Source organism: Mustela nigripes, chromosome 1 (genome assembly GCF_022355385.1).
Source record: "Mustela nigripes isolate SB6536 chromosome 1, MUSNIG.SB6536, whole genome shotgun sequence".
In the NCBI taxonomy this organism is placed as follows: Eukaryota; Metazoa; Chordata; class Mammalia; order Carnivora; family Mustelidae; genus Mustela; species Mustela nigripes.
The window spans coordinates 261,599,524-261,620,902 of NC_081557.1; the positions used below are offsets into that span (position 1 = coordinate 261,599,524).

General features: G+C 39.6%; 1 protein-coding gene across 3 annotated transcripts in view; it reads right to left on the minus strand.

Annotated features, from left to right (window-relative positions):
* Positions 1-28: 28 nt before the first annotated feature.
* The window catches only part of RASSF6 (Ras association domain family member 6), a 45,621-nt gene continuing 24,270 nt past the window's right edge, over positions 29-21,379 (minus strand). For all 3 annotated transcript variants that reach the window (XM_059396802.1, XM_059396817.1, XM_059396810.1), the window contains 9 exons: positions 20,660-20,738; positions 16,407-16,546; positions 12,117-12,214; positions 9,974-10,158; positions 7,109-7,210; positions 6,504-6,555; positions 1,883-2,001; positions 1,673-1,770; positions 29-1,571 (listed from right to left, as the gene is read on the minus strand). In XM_059396802.1, the coding sequence (XP_059252785.1) occupies positions 1,496-1,571; positions 1,673-1,770; positions 1,883-2,001; positions 6,504-6,555; positions 7,109-7,210; positions 9,974-10,158; positions 12,117-12,214; positions 16,407-16,546; positions 20,660-20,738 (949 nt within the window). In that variant the 3' untranslated portion in view covers positions 29-1,495. The remainder of the gene's footprint in view (positions 1,572-1,672; positions 1,771-1,882; positions 2,002-6,503; positions 6,556-7,108; positions 7,211-9,973; positions 10,159-12,116; positions 12,215-16,406; positions 16,547-20,659; positions 20,739-21,379) is intronic.

Here is a 21,379-nt window from a genome sequence, read left to right on the forward strand (position 1 = left end):
TTCCTTCCTTCCTTCCTTCCTTCCTTCCTTCCTTCCTTCCTTCCTTCCTTCCCACGTCTTGGTATTTTTCTTACACATCTTGTAGAGCTTCAAAATATTAATGGTTAATCTTCTGTCCTTTATGGCAGGTACTTTACACGACTTAAAAGTATACCGAATGTTAATATCTTCATTTGCCCCATTTTGGCATGATGAGACCATTTTCTTAGGAACTGAGAGCTGGAAAGATAATGACGCTAGCCTCTGTTTTCTTCAAGAAAAGATTTCCTAGAGCTTAAAGGTCATAGCACACTTTTGCTTTCATCTGGCTTAGGTTTCGGTTTTGGTGACACTTTGTCTTAAAAAGGTGTCGCATTTTAATTTTGATAATTAATCTTGCAACTTGGGCTTACTACAGACAACCCTTCTCCCTTAGTACATGTAATGTACCCAAACAGTTTAATATAATGCTTAAGAGGAATGCAAATGGACATAGTTTAGAGAACGGAACAGTGTTGCATAAAACTCCATTCTAATAAAGAGTTCATAAATAAAATCATAGAGGATACTTGTGGCATTCTCTGTGTTTGTTTTCAAATTGGTTTTAGCAGACTTTGAGGTACCTTGAGAGTTACCTCCTGGAATGAGTTGTCTTGAAGGAAAAGAACAGAGCTCCAGATTCCTTGCCTACCTTCCGCTACAAATTTTGCATTATCTGATCTTTTCATTCGGCAACAAATGGTTACTGTGGGCCAAATCTTGTTCTAGCAGATTAGATATATTAAGTCTCTGTGGTAAACTTGTTTGGAAAAATAAAGAAAACTAATTCAACTGACTTTAAAAATGCTTAAGAATACTTTGGAAAGTTATGAATAGAACAGAGCAGGGACTAAAAGGGCTCAGGTTGAGAAAATTGCAATTTGGATTTCTTAACAGGGCCCATAATTGTTTCCATCCCAAAGGACAGATAGCTCTGATGTTACCAATAGCCAAAGCCACTGACCATATAAAGACAGTCCTGGATTTTGTAAAGATGCTCGAGTTTTCAGGGAGCTGCGAAGCACTGTCTCCCTCCAATTCCTTGATTGGGTGAAAATGTGCTCCTTTTGTGTTTCGAGAGCTGGTAACTTATACTTCTGAATCATTTCTGAGAATCCGGTGATGAGGCTCGAGTTCTCTCAATACTTTGAGCTAAAAGAAGTTCAAGTGACATGACATCTGAAAACACCATTTAGATTTGAGTTCATTGGTGTGTTTTACTATTAAAGTATTTGGAATACACAGTATCCAAGCCTGTTTCAGTTACTGAAACTAAATTCAAGACCCTTTCAGTGCAACTGTGAACCCTCATTAACCTCATCGCTTCAAAGGGAGACAAGCTTTTTCGACATTCAATTTCCTACAGATCCAAGTTCATATGTATTTGAATGAATGCAAGGGTCGAATGTATGCATTCATCAAATAGTAATATCCCCCTGATTCAGCTGAAGTGTTTCGGCAATTGCAGCTTGTACTGCTAAACCGTTGTCTCCGTTTTTACTACCCGTTTACTTTGAAGACATTTCAGTATAGCAGCCTTTTCTGTACTGAATCTGAAAATGAGAAGGAGAAAGAGAGTTATGAAAAATTGAACACGTTTTGTGCACTGGACCTGTTAAAGGAGTAAGCACCGGCACGCACACTCCTGACTTACTTGGTTATTGTTCTTTGGATCGCTCTCTTCTCTTCTTCATTTAGTCTTTGAAGGATGGATTCCAGGAGAGAAAAATGAAAGTGAATGTACTGAGCCACCTGGAAAGGGAGGGAAAACCACAACAACATGAAACAAAAAAGGAAGCCGATTCTGCGAGAGGAGCTGAGTCAGGAGGAAGCAAAGACAGATTCAGGGTGACAGCATCCATACTTCACTGCTAATTTCTTCTGTATCTTTATCCATGAGGAAAATGCGAGCATTCTCTTTGGAAGGTCCCTGCAGGAGCCTGTGCAGTAGCGGGACATCTGTTTTCTTTAGCCGTCTCCGCTCTGCAAGTGAAAAAAAAAAAAAAAAAAAAAAAAATCAACGATGGGCAGGAATCCATCCTAGAGAAGGAGAAGAAAGATAGGTTATCCATTCATTTTCCTTTTTTAGCTCACATTGGAAGAAGACCTAAAAAGAACATACAACAGGAGGAACTCATTCAAATGAGTGAATTAAAATCAAAACCTTAAAAAAAAAAAAAACTACAAATGGACTCCTTTTTCTTGCTATCTCTTAAATTTGATTTGTATCTCAGATAATTCAGCCTTGCCTTTGGTTCGGATAATCAGACAAATCTCCAGTTCCACTTATGCTTTAATCAAGCAACACACCCCAGAAATTATGACTCATTCATTCAACAAATTTTTATTGATTCTTTCCTAGTTCAGTTATTATATTTTCATCTTCCCAGTTGTTCAGGTCCAAAACTTTGTAATTATCTTCAATGACTCCCTTGTTGCTCATCCCAATCCAATCCTTGGATCTTCCTTAAAAATATATTCATAGGGGCACCTGGGTGGCTCAGTCAGTTAAGCATCTGCTTTCAGCTCAGGTCATGGTCCCAGGTCCTGGGGTTGAGCCCCTGTTGGGCTCTCTCCTCAGTAGGGAGTCTGCTTCTCCCTCTCTCTCTGCCCCTCCCTCATACACGCTCTCTCTCTTTAATAAATAAATAAATAAAATCTAAGAAAAAATATATTCATTATGTTTTTCACATCATGGGTATTTTTATTGTTTCATTCATCTGAGGGCTTCATTCATTCTGCCATAAGAACGAGATGAGAAAGAAAATAAATTCCAATCTGGTATATTCCCAGAACTTCAAATTTCCACCCATCTAAGCACTTCCAACTTTCTGTCAAAATAGTTTCACATCCGTGATTTTATTTTTACCAGAATGAAACATGAGAAGAACACAGTGCCCTTGCATTCATCTCCTTTCCTCTTCTCTCAAATATTTTTTGAGTTCCTACTCTGTTTCAGGCATTGTTTTCTGTGCTGGGCACTTTATAATACAAAGCAGAATAAAAATCACTCCTCTCGTGGACCTTACATTCTGAGGACACAGATGCTGAGGAACATAAACCAGTAAAACGTGTCATGTATTAGTGATAAGTATTCAGAAGAAAAATAATGCAAGGATCGGGGTAGAAAGAATGTGTATGTATAAATAGGTGTGTACACAGGACAGGTATACTATTACAGATAGGGAGGCTGAGAAAGGCCTCACTGAAGACGTAATATTTGAATAAAGACTGAAAGAGATGAGGTATGGAACCATGGAGCTATTTGGGGGAAGTGTGTCCCAGTCAGAGTAAGTAAATAAGTCAGGCACCCTACAGGTCACTGCATGCCTAATGCTATCCAAGAAGAGCCAGGGAACATGGTGGGTAACATGAAGATGAGGGAAGGGTTATTCGAAGTTGAAGAGAACATGTAGCGGGACCAGCATAAAACTCTGGCCTTCCTGTGGGAAGAGAGACCCCTGGAGGATATGAGAAGTGATGTGACATGGTCTGACTTCCAGTCTGTCTGATATGTTGAAATAGACTGAAAGGGAAAAGGGTAGACCAGTTAGTCTTTTCTGCATTGTCGTGTATGCAATCAGTTACCTTGGGCCCTTAACAGGTCTAAGAATCAGAACTGTTCTCATCCCCTGGGAGGGACTTGGAGAGGATCTAGAGCACAATTAAAGTAATATTATCCACTCTTGTTTCCACGGACAGAGTTCATCACTTTAATTCCTCTACATTTCTGAAGCAAGGGAGAAGCCTGATAATTCAGCTCATCTTATTAACCTACTAGAATCCTCTTCTGATCTCTACATCTTATATTAACTTGGCTTTGCATCCTGTTTGTTGCACTCTTAGTATCACAGAGAAAGGTTTCTTGCTTCATGAATTTGCTTCTGGGGTAAGTATTAGAAATACATATTCCCAGACTGGGTGGCTTAGGAATCTGTATTTTTAATGAACTTCTCAGGTAATTCTGAAATGCACTAGAATCTGAAAAACACTGTTACAGATCATGGGCTTAGTCAATACAAGGTGTTAAAATGCACACGTCTTTATTTTCCAGATTAATACCAAACAGGTGCTGGAGGCTCCATTCCTTTCTCTGTTCCTGACCCCTAAAAGGTGCTAGTTATGATAATATTCTGTTCTAGATTTTATGTACAAGAGTTTTTGACACCAAAAATAAAATGAAATGTGATTTTTACAGATAAAATTTTAAAGACCTACATTTTTGCAGTGAAAATAGACATTTTCTTTCCCGATTATAAAAATAACTCCTGCTGCCAGGGAGAGAAAAGAGGTACAAATTTTCAATGATTAGAAGAGTAAGTTCTGAGGACCTAAAGTCCAGCTTGGTGACTAGAGTTAATATTATGGTATTGTATGTTCGAAAGTTTCTGAGAGTAGATCTGAAGCATTCTCACAGACACGTGAAAAGCTTTAACTATGTGATGTGACAGATGTGTTAATTATCTCGATCTTAGTAATATCCCATAATGTAAATGTTTGTAAATGTAATGTAAAATGTATGTAAATATACATCAATCATTTGATGTATATCAAGTCATCATACTCTATATAAAATTGTATCTGTCAATTATTCCCAATTATTCCTCAATAAAGTTTAAAAAAAAACATACGTGCTATTGTAAATTGAAACTATAGAGACAAGTGCAAGGCAGAAAGTAAAAATCACCTGGAATCCCAGAACTCTGAGAGAATCAGCCTTACCCTTCATGTGGCCATCCCTTAGAATACGTCTTTATGCACACACATAAACACACAATACATAAGGGGGGTCGTGTGAAACTTGCTATTTTTATTGTAGTCATGTTTTAAAAAATGATTTATCTTTTTTTTTTTAACTTTTATGTTCCTCTTTTCCTCCTAGCTGGGTAATCAATGTTTGTGATTTGATATTTATTATTTCATACCTTTCTCCCTGATCATACAATCTTATATACTACATATTAAGATGGGATTTGTCATTATTTTACAAAAATCGGATCAAAGTATATACATTTATAGGCATGTTGCATTTTTTCATGTAATTGATATTATGAAATTCCGTCCATTTAACTGGTATACATCTAACACACTCCATTTAATGGCTGCGGAATAACCACTTATTTAATCATCCTCCTACAATAGGTGACTTCGTCTTTAATTAATTAATTATTAGCTAATTAATTAATTAAAAATAGCCTTGCACGTAAATCTATAGGTACTAGTCCTTTTATTTTTGTCGAGTAGATTCTCACCAGTGGGATTGCCAGGTTAAAGGATATTTATCCTGTGAATGTTAATAACGTTAGAATGAGTCCCAAGAAAGTAAAGACAGTCATATTTCACCAGAATTGCATGAAAATATCCTTTTACCCTCCACCACACCAGACATAGGTAGAATCCTGAAACATTTTGCCAATCAGCTAAATGTGAGATAATATTGCATTGTGGGTTCTATTTTCATTGAATTGTCTTTTGTGATCATTTTACAAGAACTCTGATATTATAGGTATTAACCTTTTACCTGACAGTTTTCATAATCTACTATTTGTATCTTTTATATTTTTATATAGTCTATTTCTGCTTTTTATTTTATACCTTTTAGTTTTTTCCTAAACAAGTAGAATATGAATATATTTGTACACACACACCCTTAGATTTTTTAAAAGTTGTACTTCTTATATTTTAAGCTCTCAATTTGTAAGGGCTTTAATTTTGTATATTTTCAAAGACCCAATTTTCATTTTCTTCAGTTGTCCTGGCATCGAAACATATTATTTTTATACCGTTCAATTTCCAGCTCATTCTGATACTCAGCCTATGACTGGAGATATTTCTATAATTCAACATACATTTCTTTCAGTTTTAGGGTTTTCAAAAAACTCATTGCAGTCTTGCCTTAGCTTTTTCTCTGGTCTTTCTTTCATCCCTGCTCTCAGCACCCCACATATAACCTCTCCCCAATGTCTTCAATGTCTTCCTGCCAACCTTTGCTCCCTACCACCGAGTTGTGCATATTTTCTTCCACTGAGGGAGAGAGAACACTCCTACAGTGTGGCAGAAACTGTGCAAAGAAAGCGGTAAGAACAAGATCAGAGAGAAGTGGTCTGCGCTGATGAATGGCTCCAGTAAGAGAACGAGAAGGGGAAGCCGAACAGAAAGAGGTATAGGAATCAACAATATCAATTCAGAACAATTCTTGGGAACCTCCCAGAGACACCCCCCACCCCCACCTCGCACTCCTGTGCCCTGACCGCCACTCAGGTAATTTAACGTCTGGCCAACAAGCGAACTGTTTTGTATTATAAGCTCTTCTGGGATACCTTATTACTGAGTCCCCTTCCTCTGAAACTGTGAGACATGAATAACCTAAAACACCTTCCCTCTTTTCTTTCTTCCTTCCTTCTTTCTTTCTTCCACCGAATCTCAGCCGGAGGCAGAAAACTACGACATGCTGGAATCCTATAAAAAAGAGTGATCAAACTTACCTCCTGTTGCAAAAACAATGTAAAGTGCGAAATCTTGGGCACTATTTTCGATCTGTCAATGGAGAAAAATAAATGAACATGAATTCTTTCATATTTGATTGACTGGTCATTATCAGATGTTTTCTAAGCCAACCAGACCCAAATTATGTACCTTTTTCCTCACTTTCATTTTGCACTTTTATACACTAAAACTTCTCTGCTCCCTAGGAATAGTGTAATTTCTCAAGCTCAATTAGAAAAAGGTGTGAGATGGGGTGCCTGGGTGGCTCAGTGGTTTAAAGCCTCTGCCTTCAGCTTGGGTCATGATCCCAGGGTCCTGGGATCGAGCCCCACATTGGGCTCCTTGCTCAGTAGGGAGCCTGCTTTCTCTTCTCTCTCCCTGCCTGCCTCTCTGCCTACTTGTGATGTCTATCAAATAAATAAATAAAATCTAAAAAAAAAAAAAAAAAGAAAAAGGTGTGAGATACATAAGAAGAATTCTTCAGAACTGAACAACTTAATTTAGATTTACATGTTCATAGGTCTTTATCAGAAGAGTGAATTTTTGTATGTACAGTTAAATTATATACAAGAGAGTTATAGCTCAGTTTCATAATAAAGTTCACCTTAAATTTTTGGAGAAGTTGCTCTATTACATCTTCAGTCCTCATATTACTGTTTATTCTGACCTTAGTTTCTGATCCAAAGGCTGGAGTGAAAATCGATGTCTGGGAAGAAAACAAAGTTCTTAAAATTACATCAAACTAACAAGAATCAACATGTTGAACCTGGCCTTATTATGCGCAAAGGAAAAAAAAAATCCCAAATCACCAGTTTAAAAAATTTTGTTCTCTTGTGCTCGCTTTCTTTGTTATTGTTGGGATATCATGTATCTTTTTAAGCAGCTTTACATTGTTTCTAGAGTAAGTTAGGTAAAACATCATTTGAGGATGTTCAAAACATTTTCACTAGATAATCATACCATTCTCCCCTGTGGTTCAAGATTTTAATCAACTATACCTAAACACAAATGAAAAGTAACATGAATAGTGTTCCCAGACTCTAGAAATGAGGTGGGTTCAGAGATGGTTGGGTTTTGGGGTCTAGGTCTCGATGGAACGTTAGATGAGCCTTATACTGGGAAATTGGTAAGCAAATGTCATAAAGTGCGTATATTCATAGCATCTCCATGAATAGAAATATGGAGACGGAAATAATTTTTCAAAGTAGATGTATGGAGGATGTCTGGAATAAACCCTTGCTAAAGATGAGAGAATTCAATGTTTGTGCACATTGTGAGGCATTGATGAGTCACTGTGTGTCACATACGACCTGTGCTGATGAGCTCGATGGCACCCGGAGACCCATATATCGTCTGGCACCAAGGGGAGGGTAGGTAACATATGTGATTTGATTTTGTTTATAGGAAGAATCTTCATGGAGTTTGGCAACAGCAGAAGATCAGGACTCGGAGACCTAGATCATAATGTCTTACAACTTCAACTGTGTCAACCCACTAGACGTTAAGGCCTGAAGAGTCTTCTTTAGGATTTCATTTATAAAATAAGAGAGTGGGACTAGATGGTCTCCAAGAGCCCTGCCAAACTGCCAACATACAATGAATTTGGAATCGTGTTTGTCAGAGGTTTAGATCAGTTTTGTTGGCCAAAACACACAATAGGAAGAAAATCATTTATTATTATTGTACACATAGAAATACACCACAGGTCAAGTCAGTAGTTTAACTTATGTACAGATGTCATCATCTGAGCCTCTAATATGGGTGTTGTTCATGTCCTAACGATACTGGTGTTCTCGTGGGGTTTTGTGACATAAAAACACATCTTACGACTCTATCAATTTAAATTCCTAGATGCCGCTGATGGCACATCCACAGATAGAGTTCTTTTTGGGCTTGGAGGTTTGTTCTGTTTTCTTGACTTATTAAATTGCAGCGAAAGGCATCTGCAGGACCTCGGTGTCATTCCAGCTGGATCTCTTTTAACCAACAACAATAAAGCTAATGTAAATCACATTCTTCTTTTGGGCCATTGTGCTGAGTGCTTAGCTTACCTCATTCCTTTTAGTCCCATCCACCTTGCAAAGTGGGAAGGATAAAGGAATGACAGCTAAGTGATGGAGGTATGTTGTAACTTTGCTCAGCAAGAACTGGAAAGCGGGTGGTCGGGCTGCAGCACCCAAGCATGTAGACCTTACGCGGTGCTGCCAACTTAGGGCCAATGTCATTCTTCGCACGGGGAGGAGGGCCTGTCTGGAAGCTGCTCGTCTGGAACAGGGTGGTTTTCACAGCCTTCTTTAACACAAACCAGCCCCACAAGATGGTGATACAGTGTAATTATGAGGCATAGAAACCAGGGCAATTGGTAGTTGCGCAACTATAGGGGACTATCAATATCACTTTATGGCTAAGAGGAAATTCTGGAGCCAGAAAAATGTCTAATTCGAGCGAAGAATTCACAAGGGAGGTTTCTCCCCACCAGCCTCCAAAGGCATGCTACAGCCGTGTTCCCAAGGGTAGAAGGAATCAGGCAGAAAAGCCCTCCAGGAGAAAAGCTTCAGAGGAACGAGTTAACACTTCGTATTAAAGGGTTTAGAATGGTACCTGGCACAGAGTAAGTGCTTTTTAAGTATTTATTAAATGAATGGATGAATAATTGCTGAAGTACATGACATGAAAAATTTGAGTTCTAGGAAAAAAATGATATATTTCCTACCTTCAGCAAAGTGAAATGCCTTAAAAAACTGTGGAAAGGCGCTCATAAATTTAACATGTTAAGTGAAAAATCAGAATACAAATTATGTCTAAAGTACAACTACGCTTGCATAAAAAAATATGTATATATGTACAAGGCCTGGAAGGGAACGTGGAGAAAGGAGAAATTTGATTTATTGGAATAATAGGTCTGTAGCTGGCTTTATTTCTTTATTTAAATCACGGTGTTCAAATGTACTTTGAACTCAGCTCTGTTGTAGCACTTACATTATTCTAATGCCATTTGCTGATGCGTTGGTTTCCTTACCCGAGACCCAACCCCGTGCTGGCAGGGACCTGGACGGAGCCATCTTGCTATTCCCGGGGCTTGGCACACAGCCAGCCCCTGAGCCAGGGTTCACCCCCTGCATTGGTTAATACTGGAGTTCTGGGCTCAGACAAAGCTGGATTCAAGCTCAGAGCTGCTACTTAAAAGTAGTGTGCCCTAACAAATGACGTCACCTCTGCGAACCTTCCTTACTGGATGCGTGTAAGGGAGGGAAAGTAACAGTACCTATTTCATAGGATTGTTTTAGAGATTGAGCTAATTCATCAAAATCCAATTTAAAACAGTTGAATGCCTAACACATAGAGAGCATGTGATAAATAGTAGACGACTACTATTTATTGTGTCTATTTTTAAGTGTAAGTCAAATTGAGTGGCATTGTTAGAGAAACAGGCATTATTTGAAATGACACGAATGGAACTACCACTCACTTCATGGTTGTAGAAGTGCCCGTTAATGGAGACCCTGTGCTTCTGTCTCTCTTTTCGGTCCATCGCTGGAGGCTTCATCCTTTTTCTCACCAGCGTAGCTTCACTCATGGTTCGATAGAGCAACGGGGATTCTGCCTCTTCTCCTGCGTAAGGCTTCAGAGTGCTACTGTGATAAGATAAATAATCTGGGAAGGATAAAGGTTATAAGGCCACATCATTTAGCCGCCTACCTCCTTGGGTGGATTTTAATATGTATTTGATAAGAAAATATGTAGCTAAGCAGTGAAGTATAATGTTTTCAAACACTAGGAAACAGTATTCCATTTTACCCTGGGATTTAAAAAAAAATTCCTGTTGTAATTAGCATGTCATCCAATAGGCATGAGATATTTCATCTTCTTCTAGCACTGGTGCTTAGGTATCGATAGGTTTTTATGGTATCTTTGATGCTGGGACATTGGATTTCCCCTGGGTTTAGAAGAGTGTTTTTATTTTATTTTTTATTTTTTAAATTTTTTATTTATTGATTTTTATTTAAAGATTTTTATTTATTTATTTGACAGACAGATCACAAGTAGGCAGAGAGGCAGGCAGACAGAGAGAGAGGAGGAAGCAGGCTCCCCACTGAGCAGAGAGCCTGATGCGGGACTCGATCCCAGGACCCCTGGGATCATGACCTGAGCCGAAGGCAGAGGCTTTAACCCACTGAGCCACCCAGGCGCCCCTAGAAGAGTGTTTTTAAAGGGCAGACAGGAAGGACTCTTATATAAAAGATGCCAAGAGCCATTAGACAAAGATAAGGGAACCTTGGAAGGAGCATCATGTTTGTTATTAAATATGGGTTGTTATGGAGATGGCAGGAAGGACTGTGATGGAAAAAATAAATAAACATTGGAAAGTTGTTGATCGATTCATGAGGCTAATGTCAGCAGGATACCCTTTTTGGTCTAAAATCAGCTTGATAGGGCCTCCTGGGTGGCTCAGTGGGTTAAACCTCTGCCTTCAGCTCAGGTCATGATCTCAGGGTCCTGGGATCGAGTCCCGCATCGGGCTCTGTGCTCAGCAGGGAGCCTGCTTCCTCCTCTCTCTCTGCCTGCCTCTCTGCCTACTTGTGATCTCTCTCTGTCTGTCAAATAAATAAATAAAATCTTAAAAAAAATCAGCTTGGTAATAGGACTACCCAAGAAAGAGGAACCCTGCTCCCAGCCTCAGTCATCAGCTCCTCCCTCCTTGGATTCCATATATTATGTGAAAACCAAATCTATGTAAGATACACAATATCAGGCCTGACGCTTAGCAGGGTCTTAGTAAATGACAGCTGCTAATATTACTACTATTACGTCGTCATTATGGCTCCCGAGGTCCCATGTCGTAGAAGCTGCTGTTTACCGTTGGTTTGTCAAGTTCGATATGAACTTACTTGATGTTCAAGTTGATTTCTCTTTTTAAAATAAGCACTTGATGGGGCACCTGGTGGCTCAGTGGGTTGAGCCTCTGCCTTCGGCTCAGGTCATGGTTTTGGGGTCCTGGGATCGAGCCCCGCATTGGGCTCTCTGCTCAGCGGTGAGCCTGCTTCCCCCTCTCTCTGCCTGCCTCTCTGCCTACTTGTGATCTCTCTCTCTCTCTCTGTCAAATAAATAAATAAAATCTTTAAAAAAATAATAAGTGCTTGAAATAATTCTTTCAAATACAGTGATCCCAGTATATCCTCCTCTTTCTGGGAAGGAGTGCTATGTAAATATCTATTAACTAACTAAATCATTCAACTTCTAAAAAGATGTCGAATCCAACCTGAGGGGATTGGTCTAACATAAAAGGCTCCTGAGTATAACAAATGATCCTAATCCTTCAGGAAAATATTGAAGAATTTTATGTACACGTTTATTTAAACCATTAGCTAATCTAGTAAGTCTAAGTGACATGATGTAATTTTAAAAATCATTGTATTTTTATATAGTAAAGTAAGGTTCTTAAACATCATATGAGCACTGTAGGAACTTTAGTATGATCCTAAGAGATGTTTTTAATATGAGAGATTTATTAATTAGTGGTGTGTAAAATGTTAAAATTTCAGAGAAACATTTAAGATTCACCCCTTACATTAAAAAAAGGTCTCTCCATTAGGTAAAAATTTGGTACTTACCTTCTTGGGAATTTGTTGCTTCAGATGCTGGAATCTGGGTCCTGTCCAGATGACTAATGTGGTAAAGATCATCAAATTCCCCCCAGCGTGTCATTCCCCTGAAAAGTAATAAAATCTTGTAAGGACATCAATGCCATTTATATGAGGCTCATGGTGTTTTTCAGATTTATAGTATTAATGTAGTATTGAGGGGCTCCATAGGTAAGCATACCCTAAATTATAACAATTTTAATATTATTAAAATTGTATTTATACCAGAACAGTCAGTATGTGTTTTAAATACTTTCTGTACTGATTTTTAAGCAAATCTGATATAATAATTCAGTTAGAACCTGAAAGCAAGGTTATATAGATTCTATAAAATGTGTGTGCAAATAGAATTAGTAGAGATCATCACAATCCATTGTTCCACAGATAGCTCGCCATGCTCTTAGGAGAGTTTAGATGTAAAGGTGTTCTTTCTGCCAACATGCTTTGGGTTACTATTGTATTCGGAGAATTCTTAGGTGCAGTGTTCTCAGTAAGTTGTGGTGCCTGTCTTTAAGGTTCCAAATTCAGGGGGACAAACATGGCTCACCATATGAGTGTTTGGGCCTTTTTGCTCCCTAACTCATCTTAGTAGAAAGTATCAGGGTCTTTTGTTGTGCTTTTAAGGTTTTATTTATTTGAGAAAGTGAGAGAGAGCACAAGCAGAGAGAGAGAGGCAGAGGGAGAGGGAGGAGTCTCCCAGCTGAGCAGGGAACCCAGTGTGGGACTTGATCCCAGGCCTGAGCTGAAGGCAGACACTTAACCCATGGAGCTACTCAGGTGCCCCACTTCCGAAAGCATCAGTTTTGAGCTCTGGGTAATTCAAAGTCACCCACATGTGACTGTTGCACATGACTATAGTTGAGGGCAGTTACCCAGAGCTGTTCAAAGAAAACTGGATGGAACGTGATGCGGGTCTCCTAGTGTAACTTGCCCAAGCACACGACTGTTAGTGCGGCTCTGACTGCTTCCGGGGGTGTACGGTTGGTAAATTTACACTGTGGGGAGGTTTTCTGAGGAGATGCAAAATAAAAAAGGAGGTAGTAATTTGATAAACAAATGGAATGTGGTCATTTTTCTACCTGTGCTGTAAGAAAAAAAAAAAAACAACAACTACATTATTAAGGTTATTCAAATGTTCTCTATGTCATTCTGTCACGATCTGTACAAAATGAGCCAAAGCTGATTTTATTAAAAAACAGAGCTGAAAACTGGTGCAAGCAAACATTACCTCAGTAAGGCTGGGTGGTTGTTATTGTTTTTGAGAAAAATTTTGGAAGATTTTCGACACAAAATACTTGTACCAACTAGGAAAGATCAAAGTACCGCCCACAGGATCGTTTCCATAAAGGATCACAGGTGGTCACGGTTCAAACCAACTGACTTGTATTTAAGCTTCTGCCACTCCCTCTAAGCTGACTCAGGGTGACTCATTCCGAAGATAATTACAACAAGTGAGCCTGACGAGCTGATGATGCTCTCAGTGGGTGAATGGAAAGACCAGACCGAGGCCCTTCCCACCGCCGAGTACACAACTTCCACGGCTTCTCCTCCACGTCCACCCACTGCAGATCCCCCATCTGGGACCAGGTGGGAGCAGAGGGAGAAGCTCTGCCCACAGACAGGAGCCCAGGATGAAAAAGGGTCCTGAGAAGTGAGAACGAGGGTGGGACGCCTGGGTGGCTCAGAGGGTTAAGCCTCTGCCTTCGGCTCAGGTCGTGATCTCAGGGTCCTGGGATCCAGCCCCACATCGGGCTCTCTGCTCAGCGAGGAGCCTCTTTCCCCTCTCTCTCTGCCTGCCTCTCTGCCTATTTGTGATCTCTCTGTCAAATAAATAAATAAAATCTTTAAAAAAAAAAAAAAGAAGTGAGAATGAGGAAATCACCCCTTTACTCACAGGATTTCCTTCATGGCTCGGAATTTAAGTGGATGCCACCTTATGGGTGGCAGCCAGGGTGACTGTGTCTAGGACCGGACTGACACAAAATAGGTCCTCAGGTGGCCCTGTGTTCTGTAGGAAACCAGAGGCTAAGGAACAGCCATTGTAAATCATGCTGCCCCTTCCTGTGGGGTGTTGAGCTGGTTCCCACGGAAGGTTCTTGGCTACTTGACCACCATGGAATCTAATCTTGGTCTTGAGTGTGAGAGGGGCAGCATCTCTTTCTGATCATTCTCGACCTCCAGAAGGATCTGATACACCACGAGGGTGCCCTTCACTTCGAATGTTCCAGGAAGTTTCAATGCTGTGGTAAAGGGTAAGCCAACTTCTCTAGGAAATTCTTTCTCTACTTGAAATGAAAGATCATTCCTGTTTCGTTCACAGCCATGTTCTTGCTGATAAACACTGAAAAATGCCATTGGTGTCGATGGAAGGCACATCATGAGAATATTCGTTTCTAACCTACCACCGTGTATGCAGAGGCATCAGTATTACTCTGCCCACCTGGTTTCTTGAAACTTGTGCCCGAATTGAGGATTTTTAGGAACAAGCGTTTTGAATTTTAATTCGAAAATTTAAAAATACCTTGGGGTAGCCATTCAAAAAAAGACTTCACGTGATCATTCAAGCACCTCACTGCATCTCTTTGACATCTTCCCTTAATGCTCCATACTTATTAAGTTTTCATGACTTAAAGAATGAAAATGCATCAAAAGCAACCGGCTGCTCGGAGAACTTTGAAATGAGTGTTTAGGCATAGGAACGATGATAGCTCATTTTGCCAAATTCATATCTTGCACAGTAATCTCAACGCAGAGCCCAGGGTTAATTTTTCCTTTTACAGGATGCTCCTAGTCATTTAGAATCAACAGCGCCATCAGTCATCTGGTCTCTGAAGGTGAGGGATGCACGGCTTCATCAGGCTGCCTACGTCTGTGGTCTCCCTTCTGCTCTTCCGAGAACACTGGACCCTTCGCCCATTGGCAACCCTTAGCCTGGATGGGAGACTAGTCAGAAGTGGTAGATGGAGACAGTTTTCACAAGAGAGCAGAGGTACCGGGCTTGTGGGCTTGATTCAAGACTCTATTTTGAGTTTCTTCCTCGTGCCAGGCACACTACGGAGTACCGAGATAACAGATGAATAAGGTATGTTCCATACCCTGAAAAAGCTTGCGGGCCAGAGAGGTATGTGCATAAAATGCAATTAATGACGTATTTTGGAAGTGACTAGAAAAATTGTCAGTGCACCTCATACTCATGAAAGGGTCAGAAAAGGCTTTCTGGGGAATGTGTTACCTTGTTCCCTGACCAGAGTTTGAAAAGACTGAGAGAAGGGAGTCGGGCAAATGGATGCTAAAAAGCAGGGAGACTTTCCAGGAGGCAGGCAAGGAAGGTGCTGCATGGCATGCAGAGGGGATCGCCAAACACCCAGAGCTGCTGGGCCATCGTGTCTGAACAGATCGGCCAGGTGCAGATCAGAGTGGGTGTCAGTGGTGTTTCCAGACACAAGTGGATGCGTGGGCTCCCCCTGCTTACGGTGGAAGATCAGATAAGGAAAAAGCCCCGGCTCTCTCTTCATCCTCTCTTCCTAGGACCCGCGCCTATCCGGAAATAGATGTTATACATGGCAGGATGGGTAAGGAGAGGGCTCGGTACCTCCACGTATGTACCGCAGGGAGATAAGCTGGAAAGTTGAGGATCAAAAAGGAAGGAAAGTAGGGAATTAGGAAGAAAAAAGAAAAAAAATTGTATGTACGATTCCTTCTCGGAATATTTATTTTTCTAAAATTTGCAGAGGATAATGAAAAAAAAAATCAGCCCAACTTCTGTATTCAGGGTAAAAAACCCACACAGAGGATCGCCTTGTGCCGTTGCTGAACTTCAGGGGCACTTTGCTGTGCTCTGTTGAACAGGATCAGGACAATCAGGTGGGGCATAATTAAAGCTCCTTTCCAGAAAGCGGGAAGAGCCTTCTGTTCCAAGGAGAGGAGAAATTTACACTTTATCCCCTTTTGGTAACCAGGCCTAATGGAATCTTGCCTTTATATTTTGTCTTTTCTAATAAAGGAATTCAGTCTTCTGGGAGAGAAGCAACACAGCAGAGGGGTACACCTGAGGTCTGCTACACAGTATTTGGAGATTTTGCACAAATTACCCAAACTCTCAGAGCCCTGGGCTCTGAACACCTACTTCACAGAGTTGCTGGGGATCAGATGAGATCATATTATAAGCATTCAGGCTCCCATCTTTAAGAGTCCACACAATAAGGGAAGGTAAATATGAGGGTCATCTTCTGAGACGTTAAAACATGAAAGACAGCTTACCTTCCGGAAAAGACATCGGGCGACTTCACTTTAGTAAAAGAAGGGATTTGCTTCTCATCTTGGATTTTCAGTTGTATAGGCCGTTTTACTCCCCAGGAAATGTCCAACATTCCTTCAACGATTGGTTCTCCATCTTTTGTCTGGGGAAGAAACCAATTGGCTCAAATATGGTTTTTGTATTACTTATAGAAGATAAATCTTTTAACTGAAAATGTAGAAGTCAAGTCTGTAAGACATCTTAGTAAATAAAAATAAATCCTCCAGTGGGGTTCTTTGGTTTTTCAATTTATCCTCAAAATAATTCATTTTAGGTAATAGCTAAAACCACCCAAGTCATGGTGTACTTGATGGGTAACGACATACCCACCAGAGGGCGCAGTATGTGGAAAATGCTTTTCTGAACTCCATGATTCTTCAATGAGCTCAAAGATGAATTCTGTAATCTTCAAATTATAGCAGAACTAAAAGCTGTACTAAACTAGAAATCAGGAGGACAGCTCTTCAAAGACTTAGTGGCTGTTTCTTCATTTCTGAATAGAGTATTTAAACTCACAATTATGCAGAACGAGCGAAAAATGTATGGAAACATTGTTAAATGTGTAACAAAGTATTTATTTGAAAAAAAAAAGTCAGAATCACTTGACTAGTCTTTAAGTTGGAAATATAACAAAGAAGGAAATATAACAAAAGAAGGAAATTCTATGCAAACGTGTACTGTGAGGGGTGCCTGGGTGGCTCAGTCGGTTAAGCATCAGCCTTTAGCTCATGCCATGGTCCCAGAGTCCTGGGATGGAGCCTGTGGTCAGGCTCCCTGCTCTGGAGAGAGCCTTGCTTCTCCTCCCTGCTGCTCTGTCAGCTTTTGCTCTCTCTCTCCATCTCTGCCAAATAAATAAATAAAATCTTTTTAAAAAAATCAATTGTGAGCATTTACTTACTCTGTAGATGTAAATACTAATACCAAAGCATTGTTCCATAGAACTTATTTTGAAATCAATTTTCTCTAGTCTATGTAAAAGCCTTTCTGTAATTAAAGTAACATGTTGTCATTACAGAAATTTCAAAAAATATTGAAATGAAGAGGAGTCACATTCCAACCATCCAATAACAACTACAACAACCAATAACTACTATTACATGAAAAAAAAAATTAGAAAATGTAAATGACTCAATAGAAATGACTTTTTATTTGAGAAGGTAATGAAAAGTCCAGACTCTGGAATCGGACAGACCTGTGTTCGAACCCTGGCTCTGCCACTTCCCAGCTGCGCGACCTTGGATGAGATGCTGAGCACCTTTAAACGTGCTGCTTCTGAAGAAGGGACATATAATAATCCTTGATTCACAGGACCCGATATTTAATAAGTGCTCAATAATCATTATGACTTAGTATTTCTTTGGCTGATAAACTTATTTCTGAGTCACTCCTGAAACAAAAATGTGCTCCTTCTCCCACTTCTGAGTCCATGGTTCAGACTACTGAGAGATCAGGTTACCACTCAGCTGTTTTTCGCATGATGCAGGTCCTACATTTTAGCTATTGATGCAGAGCAACCCTTCTTTGTTTAATTATACTTCAACTAATCCCTTACAGCAAAAATTCACAGAATAACCGCTCTTCTAAAATGATCTAATTCTTGCTTCCAAAAAGCAATACCCCAGACTGCTATCAGACAATGCTGGGTTTTCTCATGCAAGGAGTATCAGAATAGTTTTTAATTTCACAGAGCATCTCCCTTTAGAGATTAACTAGATAAATGATCACAGAAGGCTTATATACACTTACTTAATCTCGTCTAAATCTGTAGGCTTCTTCTCTTCTAGATCTACGCCAGTATCCTTGGTGATCTCAAGGATCCCTATACATTAAATTAACCTAAACTAATGGCTTACAACTTTGTATTCCCAGCCCAAACTGTCCCCTGAACTCCAGGTGTCCAACTGCCTACCTGACATCGAATTTAATATCTTCCTAATTAACTCTTGATCTCTCTCCCACAAATATTTTCCTCTCCAAGTCTTCTCCATCTTGGCAAATAGCACCCTATCTTTCCAGTTGCTCAGGCCAGGAATTCTGGAGTCGCCTTTCGTCTTTCTTTTGCACTCAACATCCAGTGCATTAGCAAATCCTATTAGCTCCGCCTTCACGATACGTCCCTAATGTGGCCACACTCACTGTATCCACTGCTATGATACCGGCCCACGCCATTGTCATTGTTTGCTCGGATTACTGCAAGAGTTTCCTTTCTCATTCTCTTCTTTGCCCTTTCCTATACTCCCCATCGCTAGAGAGATCCTTTTAAAATAAGTCTTTTTAGATAATGTCACTGTTCTATGCAAAACTCTTCTGTGGCTTTCCACCTCATTCCAAGCACATACTAAGGTCTTCACAATGATCTCCAAGACCCTCACACCCTGGTGCTTTCCTTCCCACAGTTACGTCTCTAGCCGTGTTGTCCACTAATGCTCAATTCTCATAAGGTTCCTGTTCCACTGACTTCCCTGTTCTACATCAATTATACAAGCCAGGCTTGGCCCCTTACTCAGGCTGCTGTCTCCGTTTGGAATGCGGGCCCCACAGACTTCTGCAAAGTTGGCTTATTCCCAACCTTCAGAGTCTTCGGTTGAAAGGTCCTCTTCCCCACCCCACTTAGATCCCCGCTTTGCTACTGTCCCCAGCCTTTATTACCATTGGATATATTGCGTATTTTGTTTCTTGTCTGTCTTCTATAATGTGAGAAGCAGAACGGCAGGACATTCTCTCCTGTTTCTTCGTTGCTGTATCTGCACCTTCTAGAACAGTGTCTGGCACATGGCACACAATCATTATTCGCTTAATTAGCCAGAGTTGAAGAAAGCTACATGTTATCCTCCATATTTTCCCTTTGAACAATGTCTGTGTTTGTAACCAAGGATACTTAGAAAATTCTGAATTCTGACTTTATTGACCAGTAAGTAAAGATGGAAAGATTAAGCAATCTTAATTGTCTCACTGTGTACTTCTCTTCATGTAATTAAAAAAAAATTAAATGACTTTTGTATTGTAAGTTGAACACTGTTCATAGAATTGGAAAGAGCATGCCTCAAATCATGTTTGTAATATCAGAATTCAAACATTTTCCTAAAGGAAACAAATATCTTAACATCGTGAATTTTGTAGAAGCTTCAAGTAAAATATAAACAATCATTTTTTAAAGTTTTGACTTTTTATTAAATTTTCCTAAACTATCTTTGCAATTATATATATTCGAGATCTAAGATATAGGACAGTATTGAAATAAAATTTATACCCATTTCTTTGTAAAGGGGTTAGTTATTTCCTTCTTCTATCTATTACATTTGGGAAGATAACTGAAATGTTCAATTGACCTAAATCACTTAATTTCTTTAGTAAAGGCCAGAGTAGTTTATAAGTTTCCTTCTGTCCCAACAGCAATTTTAAGCCAAATCACAGTAGCCTAAAGCCAATGCTTTACCATCAAATTTGAAGATTTGAATCAGAGGTAGAAAAGCCTAAGGTTCCCTGGGACCAGGAAGATACCATAAAGATGTGAAGTGAGCTCCATTAGGTTACAAGACTGAGCGGAGAGACATGGAGAATGAAGCATTCAAAGAAGGAGAGGAGGAAAAAAGAAAAATCTAAGGCCAGTTTGTAAAACAGCCTGCTATTTGCACTCCTAAAAATGCTTTCTAGTTTCAGGACTTTTCTGAATTGTTTCTTTCACATCTTAACATTTGTTTTAACATAGTACACATCCATTGGAATCTAACTGATGCATCTTAATGACCAAATCAAACTATGTTATCATCCGTATCATATTTATTTGAGCAATCCCCCACTGGTGTAGACTTAAGATATCTCCAAATTCTATTACAAATGGTGTCACTGTGGGACGACACCACCTTCTCTATACGTTCTGGTACATTTATCAGAAAGTATTATGATAGATTTCTGGTGGATTTGCTGTGCAAAATAATTTTTATACATTGTTTTAAAAATGGAAAGTAAATAGTTCATTATAATAATTTTAAATGCTTTCCTATCCCTAAAACTGCTTAAAAAGTCACATGTACCAGGACAGGGATCTTGTGATAAAGCCTAAAAATAAAAATAATGATCAAGTCAAAGATTCACCTGTTTGTCCAGACCACTTGTGCTGCTAGATTATGGACTCCAACTTATCCTGATTCCTTTATACCTTCATGGAATTTTTTTCTGGGGATCAAACCGTATTGTATTTCTTTGGTGGGCTTACCTGTCCATATACAATATGCAGATTTTTCTGGTTCCCATAAAAAATGTTATAGGTCTTCAATAAAGAATTGAGTTGTTCTCTAAAAAAAAAAAGTTACATTTGGTTATAATCAGGCTTTTTAACAGTAAAAGGCAATAATAGTGCTTTCAGTTCATATAAGTATGAGAAGAAATGATTAACGGAATCTATACTGTTTTGTCATTTTCACCTACTGTTGGTCATTGAAAATGAAGTCTTGGGACATCAACAAACACTGGAGGGGCTAATTCATAAATAAATAAACAAAGAAGGGAAAATGACTCAGGGCAAAGTGGTAGGGAGACTGTTCTGTGACAGGAGACAGCCACAAAATAGAGATATGGTTTCACATTTCTTTTTGGTTTTGCAACATTTAATCAGCTTAAATTAAGTGCCTAGTATGTGTCTGATACCATGTTTCCTACACGCGGTATAGTAACAGTTCAGAAATGGTCACTGCTCCCAAGTTACTAATCTTTCGTGGCAGGTGGGCTCTGGCAGTGGGAATACTGGTTCCTGCCTCTCTACCCTTCCCCTGTGCCTCCACAGCCTAAGATCCTCACCCTCCTTAACTAACCTATTGGTCTGAGCCATCTTCTCTCACCTGGGTTACTGCGATAGTCTCCTCAAACAAAGCCTCAAGTCTGTTGTAACAGTGGCTGTTACTTTAATGCAAACCTGATCATCTCTGTCTTCAGCTCA